The 12249-nt window shown below is 41.8% G+C and overlaps 2 protein-coding genes across 2 annotated transcripts in view; both read left to right on the forward strand.

Annotated features, from left to right (window-relative positions):
- The first annotated feature begins 421 nt into the window (after positions 1-421).
- Positions 422-8393, forward strand: LOC112977849 (urea transporter 2-like). The gene is made up of 8 exons (XM_026090652.1): positions 422-736; positions 1438-1627; positions 2015-2143; positions 3296-3488; positions 5578-5725; positions 6341-6475; positions 7462-7511; positions 8217-8393. The coding sequence occupies exons 1-8, from the start codon at positions 589-591 to the stop codon at positions 8391-8393; spliced, it is 1170 nt and encodes a 389-aa protein (XP_025946437.1). The 5' UTR covers positions 422-588.
- Positions 8394-9447: 1054 nt separating this feature from the next.
- SIGLEC15 (sialic acid binding Ig like lectin 15) overlaps positions 9448-12249 on the forward strand; it is a 29558-nt gene continuing 26756 nt past the window's right edge. Inside the window, exon 1 of the mRNA XM_026090653.1 lies at positions 9448-9523. Coding sequence (XP_025946438.1) covers positions 9448-9523 — 76 coding nt within the window. The remainder of the gene's footprint in view (positions 9524-12249) is intronic.

Below are 12249 nucleotides of genomic sequence, written 5' to 3' on the forward strand. Positions count from 1 at the left end.
ACTGGGCGACTGACAGAGAGAAGGCATCATGACTAAAGCAGAATGGAAAATAAGCACTCTAAATATGGCCTATAATCTCTTAAATCAGTGCCTGGCACTTCTGAAGACAAGGCAGCTAAAATATAATTAAAGGGAGCAAAAAAATGTATGTAAGCATGTAAGTAACAGAGTGAGGCACTGCAAACAAGCTTCAAGCTAAGCCCATGTTCATGAGAAAGGCTGAACTGACCTCAGTAGGTGACCATGTAGAGACCTATGAACACAATTTTAAGTATCTATTATTGATGGCTGCAAGAAGCACCTACATAAATTCAGACTGGAAATACGGCTTAAGCAGCAGGGGAAACTTAATCATTGAGATAACTTCCTAGATGTGGTGGAATCTCCATCACGATAAGTCTTGAGATTCCACTTCCAGGGAGGCAGTGTCTCCTAACGTAATCCTGCCCTTCTTGAGAACACCTTTTCACCAGGTGGCCCTAGTTTCCAGTATGCAGCAATAATGAGCGGTGGGGAGAATAAATAGAGGCATTGTAATGTAATGTCATTTTTTTTCCATGAATTCTACCAAAGGCTCAGAACATCACCATGGAAAACAGCGTTGATGTTAAGATAGAAACCAAGGGGGAGAGAAAGCCAAGAAAGCAGAATCCATTGAGCAAAGGTGGAAAGAGAGTCTGCAAAGCTGTTGGCTACATCACTGGGGACATGAAGGAATTTGGAGGCTGGCTAAAAGGTAAACCTACTTCATTTTAACTAATTAGGGGATTCCAAAGAACTATATCAAAGGAATAATAAGTAACTTCTCAACCGTGTGATTCAAGTTGGAGTGGAACAGAAACGACTGCCTGGATCTATTTCATTTTTGTAGGAGAAACTCAGCTTTGTGCAGAGAGCCACATACTGCTTAAACCTTGAGGATGACTGAGATGACATTTACCTCCCAAGATGCTATGTATAACATGAATTTTGTCTGAGGGAACACAGCCCAGAATGCTTATTCTGTGTTCTGTCATTCCTTATAACATTCCCTCTCCTTTCAGCCGAGTAGTTTCTGTCAAGCCTAATGCCACTGTGAAGTTAAATTACACATAGGTAGGTGTGTTTGGTCCCCATAAAAAATCAGCAATGGGATACTCGCACAATTTGCCATCTGAGACACAGATGTCATAAATTAGCCAGTACATATGAAGCTGGTCCAGTGTACTTTATAACAGGGGACTCTGGCAACCACACTGTTCATCTCAGCTTTCCAGCTGCAAGACTTAATACAGACCATAATAAATCCTGGTCAGCTTTTACAGCCTTGTTGATCCATCGCTTCAGTCGTGCTGCCAAGTTCCACTGCCAAAACTCTTCTTGAGTTTCAAAAAAAACCATCCCAAATCAGTCTCATCTGTGCTTTTTTGTTTTTTTATTTAATTTGCTCTCTTCCAGATAAACCTCTCATGATCCAGTTTATTGACTGGGTGCTGCGCGGGATATCCCAGGTGATGTTTGTCAATAATCCCCTTAGTGGGCTTATCATAGTTGCTGGCTTCCTGGTGCAGAATCCTTGGTGGACACTCACAGGCTGTTTGGGAACAGTTGTCTCAACTTTAACAGCACTTATTCTGGGCCAGGACAGGTAAGTTCATCCTTTGCTCCTTGAAAACCAAACTGTCACTTCAATGCTGACATAGGTGTTAAACAAGCGACATGGATGAAAAGCATGTGTTTAGCCTTAGCTAAAACTGTTAGGAACAGACAGATCTTCCAACCAGCTTCATCTGGCATGTAGGGACACAGGGCACACAGCTGCAGTGCTATGCTAGGCTGCACAAATGCGTAAGGAGTAGTTGGGGCTGAGAGGACATTTAACTCAAGCATGTGAGATTGAAGGTCAGTGCATGAGATGTGGCAGGTCGTCATCATCGCACACAATCATGACTGCGCATGTGGAAGAATAGTGTGATGCGAGGGCAGCACCTGCAGGAGAGAAGAGTTCAAGATGGTTGGTTTTTGTTCCACACAGATCGGCCATAGCAGCAGGCCTGCATGGCTACAACGGGGTCTTGGTGGGATTGCTCATGGCTGTCTTCTCTGCTAAGGGAGACTACCACTGGTGGCTTCTACTTCCAGTGGCACTGGTGTCCATGACATGGTAAGTCACACATCTCTTTGGCTTCTTATTCCAGTCCCTGTGTCTCTGCACTGAGACTGAGCCATCGTATATTTATGTGCTGTGCTTCACAGGATCCAAATGAAAAAGAAACATAACTGGCATGCTTGTGCTTCTAAAACTATACCATTATCTGTACTTTTAAACTTGAATGTAAGTCCAAAACAAATGAAATACACACATAATCACAAATAAATCCAAAGTCCATGTGGAAAATTGATGGTTAACCATAGTTAATTCAATGCCTTAAATGTTAGCCATATTGCTGTGATGCATCAACTCATTTTTGTCTCATGAGAAACATTATTTTCACCATTCTCTGCCACCATCAACCACAAGTGTTTCATCTATTTAAGCCACCATATAAAAATGTCATGAAAATTTACCACTCTGGGTACAGAGATACAAAAGCTGTTCAGTAGTTCTAAGATGATGACTGATGCTCATGAAAACGAACAACTAATAATACTTTACTCACATATGTGACACCATACTCTGTTGGGTAGTTGGACAGCAAAAATTTTGAAAATTGGTCTTTGAGCCCCAAATGTCTGGCTGGAGATTACTAAACCATCCATGCAGATCATTGGTCTGACTGAAGTTCATGTGGTTTTATACTCACTTTAACAAGCACACTTTCGATGCCAGTATTTACTTCTGATGACTCCAAACCATAAGCTTAAACGAGGATACTTCTTTGCAGTTCACTCAGACCTGATGTCTGAGTGTCCTAAATTCAATCCATTTCAAGTACTAAAAGAAAAATTAAGCACTGAGACTGAGCTGGGGAATAACTCCTCTGAATCACTGGAGCTTCACCAGTTCACACCAGTAGGATCTTGGCCCCTTCATGGTCACCAAATTAAACACAGTATCATATTGCAAAACACRACAGGAACTCACACACTGCTAACTGAAATGCCCGGGGAAGGGTATGAAATTTGCAGAGTGACCCTAACATATCTCTCACTGTCAGAAAGACTGACGAAATCAAACAGCTTCTAAGAAAAAAAAATGGACAAAATGAATTTCCCGCAGTTGTCCAAATACTTTTTTTTTTTTTTTTGCCTAGCAGAGTTACTGAGTCATTTGTGATCACAAGCTCCTAGTGAGATCATTATGTTCTTCTTTCAGCCCCATTTTCACCAGTGCTTTAGGCTCAGTCTTCAGTAAGTGGGATCTGCCTGTTTTCACCTTGCCTTTCAACTTGGCCTTGACTCTCTATCTGGCTGCCTCAGGACCCCATAACCTCTTCTTCCCTACAACTCACATTCAGCCTGCAACAACAACTCCCAACATCACCTGGACTGATGCTGAAGTGCCAATGGTAGGATTCCCTAAAAATACAGCCTTCTCCATTTACAAAGAAATCCACTAGAGAGCCATATTACCTTCCTTTACATTACTGCAATAGGGCCTGGCAATACAAGGTTGCATTTATAAAACAGCTATTATCCAATACATAAGGGTTGACTCTAGGAATTGACATTTTTGATTGATAGCTTCAAAATGAGAATCTTTTTCATATCTGGTATCTTTTGTTTACAATTGGACCTAAATGTATATATTATAATCTTCAAAGAGCCTCTAAAAYCTAATTATCCATTACTATGGGTATACTGGTCACGGCTCCATAGCTCAGGTTAYGCTGAGACTCCAGTTAACTCACAGGTTAATTTTAGCGTTCTACACATAAAGTGTTGTGTTTTCAAAAATGCATCAAAGTGCAATCCTTCTGTTAAGAAATGAGCAAGCAGATATTACTATGACAGAATTATTACAAACTTGGGTGCAGGCACATATCCGTATATTTTTAGCTAATATTCAAGTGGGACCTATCCAAAGCATTATTTTATTCTCCTGCATAGCGCAGTAAACAACATGGATACTAGAGTAATAGCTTTCCCCTAAGGCTCGGTGGACTATTTTAAGCAGTTTCCAGGGAGTGATTAAGAAAAGGAAGTTAATTGATGCTAAACAGCAATCCACATAGGTGACATTTCTAAAGGGATCTTTATCTATGATGGATAATTTTATGGGGACAATAAACGGACTATTCCACCTGGGTGGAACAGAACATTTTGAGGAAGAGTGTCTCAGAATCACCTCTGCGCTGTAACCAAGTAGGACTCTGTCCCACCAACTCTGTAGCTCTCACGCATTCATATTCCTAGTGAATCCCAAGGGCGTTTGAGGTATACAAATAGATATACCCTAACCTGGAAAAAGTCTTGTAATTCTGGCCAAGCCAWACTGGTGTTCTCGTCCTCTGGTCTGACCACCCAGAGGTGAACGCCTTTTCGAAGATATCATCTACCCAAGCACTTCCGTCTCCTACATTCATTCTCATGTTCCATAACAACCTGTAGAAATGACCAAGACAAAGTCAACAGCACATGTAAAGTCAATAAAAAAACCCTTCTGAGCCCTTTAATGGAAGATATTTACCTTTGACATTATCAGAGACCAAAAATCTGGCTGAGAAACTCCCGATACCAGTTTAAGGAACAAGGCATTATTTATTTTCATTAAAGCCCTGTGGAAATGCCGTGCTGTCTCCCTAGAACTGTACAAACTTTCCACTTATAATCCGGAAAGCGAGACTGCATCCAGCAAATGCTGGATAAGAACCAGGCCTGTATTCTGGAGGCTGTCACAGTCTGTCCCAGTTTATTTTTTTCTTAGTATYTTAGAGATAAAATAATTAGAGAGATCTACCTAACTAGAGAGGTGTGATGCAGTGGGCAATACTTGATACATAGGGTGAATTTCTATACTGACGCAGAAGGTAAATGTTCTCATTTCTTGTGACTGACAGCACACCAAGATCCCCATTACCTAGCTTGCTTTTGGGTTACCTATTAACACATCCTATTGCTAGGTTTACAGAGGAAAACAAAGAAGCAGCTCTGGGGGATAAGAAATGCATGAATACATGAGAGAGAGAGTCGCAATAACTACCAGCTTCATCACACCCTGAGTCAACTGCCCAGAATAACTGCTCTGTTGCTAAGTGAAAGGAGAGTCATCAGTGAATTTGACAGGACATCAGAAATTTCCCTTCTCATCTGTCCAAAGTAGGGGCAAATCCATTTTTCTGGCAGGGGTTTCTAGGCCATGAATTATTATAACAAGGAGCCCCCTCAAGAGCGCATTTGAAGCCAGATTTCCCTTGGTTTCAAGGCTGACGTACTGAGTTGGATTTTTTGATGCGTGGTAGCACAGGCTGMTGCTGTGGGCACTAAAAGTCTGTCTTTTTCTTCCATCCAGCCAGCTGCTTTTACAAAACCTCCAGAACKTAACAGAACTTCTATCATTCAGTCAAATTAGGTTGAAAGTGGCCAAGAAAACTAGGTTTTTCAAAAAAACAAATCAACAAAGCAGATAACAAATTGTCCTTTTTTTCATTCTTGCAGCTGCTCCAATCCATTCCGGTCGGAGTTAGTCAGGTATATGGCTGCGATAACCCCTGGACTGGGGGAATTTTCCTGGTTGCTCTATTTATCTCTTCTCCACTCATTTGTCTGCATGCGGCAATTGGATCAGCAGTGGGGATGCTGGCAGGTAAAGATTTGATTTCTGTCACAGATTTATACAGAAGCAGAGCAAATAAAAGAGCTAAAGTGACTGGAACATTTACAGTCACAAATGTTTTTTCCATTGCAAAATGACGGCTTGAAAAACCATACAAACTTCTGTCTTAAAAATTCTTTTGATTGACTTCCCCATGTTCTTAACTCATTTAAGGCAGTGGAAATGTTGGGAAGAAAGAAATGCATTTTTGGTTGAAATGAATTTTTATCATGAAATACTTAATTTCTGGACACATTCTGATGTTTTTAGTTTAATAAAACTAAATTTAATTTAATAAAAACCACAGCCATGAGTCTGAATGTGCAGGCCTCAGGGATGCATTTACAGTCCAAATGTATCCTCGTTCACCCATATATCTTCCACTGAAATCATAGGGCCAAATTCAGCTCAGCCTCACCAGGGAAAGTCCAGAGTGGCTGCATTAGATTAAAGTGGCTTTAGTCTCAGATCGTAACAACATGACTACAAATAGGAACTTGGTGTACATACACAAGCTTGAGCCCTGGAAAGCTTGGATTCACTCCATTTCTCAGCTGCTTTTATCTCTTTGGCCAAGGAATGACACATCTTTGACTTATTTTACAGCACTGAGCTTAGCAACACCTTTTAGCAAAATCTACTCTGGCTTGTGGAACTACAACAGTTCCCTCTCTTGCATCGCAATCGGAGGCATGTTCTACGCTTTCACCTGGCAGACACATTTGCTGGCAATTGCCTGTGGTACGTATCCTATGGATTTTCACTACTGCTGTATTTCCTTTTGAAGTGATACAAGATGCATTTATACTAAGGGTGGGCTGAAACCAGATGGTCACATCTAGACAGGCAGATGGACTTAGGCGAGATGGACAAGTGACTGAGCTGGATGTTAGAGCCATTGCTATAACATACCCTCACAAAATAAAAACAGCGCAATTGCCTTCAGCCAAGAATTACATTCAAAACAAAAGAAACGATCAATGGAAACTGATTAACTAAGGTCTTTGAAATCAGATGCTTTTCGAGGTATTAAATATGTTCATTTGGTGTTGCTGGATGCATCATGTTGGTCTTTCTCAATGAAAATACATTCTCAGATTCCTTCTTTGGAGATGGTCATATCTAACCCTTGAGAAAACTGGAGCTCAAGATCAGCCTGCACCTGAAACTAGACAGTACAGTTTCCTAACTCTATTGAAATAGATACCAGAGGCATGAGCTAGGCACCACAGAATGACTGAAGAATTATTTATAAGGCAATTCCATATGAAATTTCAATATCACGGAGAGCTGGGACTGAAACTATTGCTCATTCAGCGCGCATATAAAAAAGATTTAGCTTTGTATCTCATTGACCCACCTTCTAGCCCTGGAGGCAGGATAAATGTGGGTGGAAGGGTTATTTCCTTATTTAACTCCATCCATCAAGCTTACATACTTTCCACATCAGCACACGTTTCRAAAGCCTCTGTTTCCATAGTCACATTTTTCATTATTCTACCTCTTTTTCTGCTTTGCCCTTTCCGCGGGCTCCAGGTTGAAGGGGACACTCTGTGCAAAGGCAGGTTTTAAGAGGGGGCTACCCAGAGAGTTTTGTAAATACTTATTAAGCAGGAGGARGGAGTTACCCGAGGCAGTGTGAGAGCTTGCTCAAGATGTTTGTCCTTTCCAGTCTCCTCAGTGCTATAAGCAACTGAACTCACCAGGAATTATCTTTCTTTTTACAGCGCTCTTTAGTGCCTATCTGGGAGCAACACTGGCTAATATGTTGGCTGCGGTAAGTAGTTTGTTAGCTTAGTACAACACAGTAGGAAGGTCTTGTTTCCGAGTACAGATTTGAACACTTTGTATGTTTTCCTAGCTCGTGAGGCAAAAGACTGAGACTCGGAGAACAATTTGGCCAAAGGCAGAACGGAGTTGGGAGAGGGGACACAGTCTGCCCAGGGGGTTGTTGTGGTCCCCACTGAAACAGGTCACTTTTACAATAATTATTTACCACTTTTCATCCTCGGAGCTTACATGAACTTCCACAGATCAGCCCTCAACACCCCCAAAATAATTACATGGCCATACTTTGTGCCTGAAGTAACTGAGAAAGGGACCCACCACATGTGTGAACAAACCCTGAGTTTGTTTCTAATTGCTTTGCCCAGGTGCCAAAAGGCAGTCAGTACAACAGCCCGGGGTAAAGCTGAGTGTTTCTGGTATCTACTCCTACTTCAGCTCCATCCAAAATCACAGAAGATACATAAAGAGAAGGCAGCCCTCTCACCAGAGCTGATAGATGCTATAGGTTAACACACAATGTCAAGGTCTCATTAAGAAATCCTGCCTCCCTGGGAAGATGTTCCACCCAAAACCAATTCAAGGTTTCCTTGAGAAAGCTTATTCCAAGCTGCCTGGCTCTGAGTTTTGTTCAAGAGCTGAGGGATCAAATGAAAGAAAGTCTCATATTAAATAGGGCTTCTTTATTTTTTTCCAGTTTGGGTTGCCATCGGGAACCTGGTCTTTTTGTTTGTCTGCACTGACATTTCTGTTAATAACCACAAACAACTCTGCCATCTACAAGCTACCCCTCTCCAAGGTCACCTATCCAGAAGCCAACCGAGCGTATTATCTGAAGGTGAAGAGACATCAAAAGTCTTGCTGCGAGGTATAAAGGCCCAGGAAGAGAGATACTTTGCAGAGTGTAAGGCAAAAGCAGAAGGTATTTCCCCCCAAAAGTGATTTGCGTGCTACAAAGTCAAAAGACAAAAAAATCGCTGCCTTCTGAGTGAAAAGACTTTTTCCTCCACATTTGTTTGTTCCATCCTGTTTAGATAGATAGAATTGTGCTGTGTTGGAAGAACCCCTCCCAAGAGCAATCTGTAACGATTTAAGAGCATATATGCTTAAAAAGACACTTGAATTTTAAACAGCAGGGAAATGACTTAGAAGTTGAAAAGAAAACTTTGTTCACGAAATCCAGGTCACACCAATCAGATGTAAAGCAATGAAGAATAGAACATCTCTTGACATCTGATGGGACTCCTAACTTATGGCTAAAACCAGCTTACCACAGCAACAGGATATGTCTTAGAGAGCTTCATAGTAGCAGAGAACTGGAAAAAGAGTGTCTTTTGCTAAGTAGAAAATAGGTGATGGAGAATTCTACCTGGAGGCTCTCTCAAGCCTAGCAGAGAGGGCAGCTCATTAATAATCACTGCGCACAGGATGGACACAGATAAATTATGGGCAGTGTTGCTAACACATACAAGACTTGTGGTAAAAATCACAATAATTGGGGGGTTTGTAAAGCCCTAGCTTTTGGATGTTTTAGTTTGCACCACTCCCTAACATTTTGTAAAAAAATTTCAGGCCCACCCAGCTGCAGAAAAAAGTCTGTAAATCTGAGGCCAAGAAAGTAAATGTCAGTGAAAAGAATCTTTTTCTTAAAACAAAAACAAAAACATGATTTTATGTTAATCTCATGTTGCTGTTTAACAGATTTGGTCATAGGTTGCAAAAGGAGGGGACAGCAGCAAAGTCGTTGTTGTCCCAGCCCTATATAATGAAATGGCTCCTTTCAGTCTGTGCCATAAGTAGAATTAATTTGAACTGATCTTCTTGACCTCCCTTCCTAAGCTTTCCCCCAAGGACCTACAAATATCAAGCAGGAAAACAGTGTATGTCCCAGCCTGTTGCTGAAGTCACTGAAGGGGACAGGCGGTGGCATGGCGGATTGTAGCATAGATAACCAGCATCTCTTGCCAACTCCAGTCCTGGAGAATGTCATGGCAGGAGATGAGTGTAGGTGAGCTCTGCAGCAGACAAGTGGTGTGCTACCCTTGCATGGACTTCTAGGGTCTGGAGATAGTGAAGGAGGAAGTTGACTTTGCACCCACAAACAGACTCTGGTGACTACTTCAATGGGTGTTATCTCAGCCACCTTTCTGCTTGACTCATCAAGATGAGTCAAGCCCATGAGCCTGCTTTTCCTGGCCCATGAGGCTGCTTGGTCACCATCCTCCCTTCCCTAAATCACAAATAAATTTAAGATCGGCAATAAGGAAGCTGACCACTCCAGGTAATAAACTACCATAGCGCATGCAGTGGACTTCATGGAATAATTGTCAGTGAGAGTTCAGCTTCTAATCTGGGTTTCTATGAGATGCATAGTTGGTGTTGAAACTAAATACGCAGCAGAAACATAGAGGGGTCACCAACCAGAGAATACAAGACAGATGCTGACATCTTCACCACAAATACTTTCCTCCGTGCTCAGGTCCTTCAGTTGGCATTAGTCTACATGCAGTAATGTTGCTCATGGGAAAGTGGATCAAAATCTGTTCCTCTTGTGGCAGAGTAAATAAAAAGTAGATTGTGAATATGGCAGCTGATTTATGAGGCTGGGAAAGGAAAATGTCTTTTATAAACACCAAAAAGATCTGAGTGAAAAATACTTGGGATGAACTGCTGGCAATATCTTCTGGTGAAGTGTTAGGTTTTCAGATGTTTGACAGTATTTCTTTATGAATACCACTTCAGAGATCGTTTGTAAGACGTACCATTTGCTATGTTTTCCTTGGTAAATATCTACATAATATTTTGTGGTGTTAAAAAAAATACTCATAGATCTTTGAGTTTGATATAAGTTTTCCTCTATTTTTCATCACTGAGCTCTTTCAAAGACAGTTCTGAAATTACATCAAATGGTCTAGAAGATATTGGAAAATAAAATTATGAAATTAGTGGTGCGAGGGAGAGGTTCCAGATATTTGGGAAACTTCCATGCGTTACATTTAAGGCATTTGACTGCATCAATAACTTCTTAAATATACAAGTGCAAAGTCTGTTTCTGTAACAGGAGGTAGAGTTAGCTGAAGGCATAGAGTTGTGCCTCTAGAAGTACAGTCAAGGCTGAAAAACTCATTGCAAGCAGGACATAAGGACTTGATCCAGTTCCTAGGGAAGTCCCTGGACCCCTAGATTGGGGTTAGATTAGGTCAGGGGATGCATCTATATTTCTGTCAAATTCTCACGGAAAGGGAGAGCTGTCGGTGTCCAAACCAAAATCTCCCTTGTCAGGGATACATGCCCCAGAGAGAGGGGCTGAGGCTAATGCAAGAGGCTAAAGGCAAAGGCTAGGTTTCATTCATAAGTCAAAATCTGCACTCTAGTATAGAGTGCACACTTTACGACCAGTGTAAATCAGCACAGTTTCTTTGACTGGTGCTATTTCAGGTTGCTGTTGCTGAGCAACAGGACCATTGCAGCAGTACTGTAGAGGAGCCACACGTACGGAAGAGAAAAACAACAAAAGAGCAAGGCCATGTCTCAGCCATTAGCACGACTTTGCACATCATTCAGAATTAATTCTTCATTCAAAGCTATCCAGAGAATTCAGAGTCTTCCCATAAACCTACACAGAGTAACATTTATTTGGTAACTTGTCACACGTATCACTCGGTCAGAATATGCATATCGTGCTTTTTCCCAATATCACTCCTAACAGTCTTTTCTTACATACTAATTTATCTTGTTATTGAAACTGTTCTGTAAGTTTTTTTCTTTATATCAAATAAATACTATTCAGAGTTCACAAACCACTGGTGTTTTCAAGCACTCTTTTTGCATCCTTGGTTTTGACACATAAATATAAGCAATATCAGAAACGTAAGAAACATTTCTGCAGGACAGGAGTTCTTTGGGCTCCTTTCTGGACTACTTCTTTCCCCATGCAAACATCACATCGTGAAAAAGATCTCACAGTATTAAACATCTTTTAAAAAGGAGCCACTTAAAACACTGACACCTGCTTGGAAAACAGCTTTCATCCAAAAGTCAAATTCAAATGAACTCTCTCACTGTAATTTCCCAAGCCAGTCTCATTGCTTCTACATCTAATGTATATTAGACTCCCAGCTCCACGTAAAACAACTCTGCCCCAACCTCCACTGTCAGACACTTGTGTGTCTCCTGCCACTCAACACTCACTGCTCTAGCTCAGTTGCCCACTAGCCCCAGCTGCAGCCAAACACCCTTGCATTGCAGGTCTGCATGGGGTCCTCTCCCCTCCACCCTAGTAGACCACGGGAAGTGGTGGCTTTTGAACCCCAGAGCCGTCCACTAAAGATTCGGCCTGCTTCTCCTGGTTGTGAAGGTTTCATGTCTTGGAGGGGTGTAGGGGGATCAGAGATGGAGGCGAGGGGAGGGGAGTTGCAAATGAAAGAAATTCAGACAAACATCAACAGGGTGCTGAGCAAGGATCAGTAGCTTGCTGTTGGCAGAACTGGTTCTTCTGCTCCTGCCAGAACAGTGTCACTTCCTCAGGGAGCCCAGCACACCCCAGCAGTGGCACCAAGAAGTGGGCTATAGCCTTCATTTCCTCACACCCTGGCAAACCAGTAGCTGGGCAAGTGCAGGAGAGGCAAAGATTTAGCAGTGCAGCAAACATGTTCATCTCCTTGGTGAGGCTGAACTGGAAGGAAAAGTTCAGCCTCCATGACCTGAAGACCAAACCCAAGAGTCAGTTG

The sequence above is a fragment of the Apteryx rowi genome, unplaced genomic scaffold, assembly GCF_003343035.1.
Source record: "Apteryx rowi isolate R43461 unplaced genomic scaffold, aptRow1 scaffold_87, whole genome shotgun sequence".
Classification (NCBI taxonomy): Eukaryota; Metazoa; Chordata; class Aves; order Apterygiformes; family Apterygidae; genus Apteryx; species Apteryx rowi.

Bases quoted from the DNA above. Each gene is read 5' to 3' on its own strand.
- LOC112977849 (XM_026090652.1), top strand. From the start codon at position 589: ATGGAAAACAGCGTTGATGTTAAGATAGAAACCAAGGGGGAGAGAAAG. The intron at 737-1,437 runs GTAAACCTACTT...GCTCTCTTCCAG, and splicing joins ATTTGGAGGCTGGCTAAAAG to ATAAACCTCTCATGATCCAG. The intron at 6,476-7,461 runs GTACGTATCCTA...TTCTTTTTACAG, and splicing joins TTTGCTGGCAATTGCCTGTG to CGCTCTTTAGTGCCTATCTG.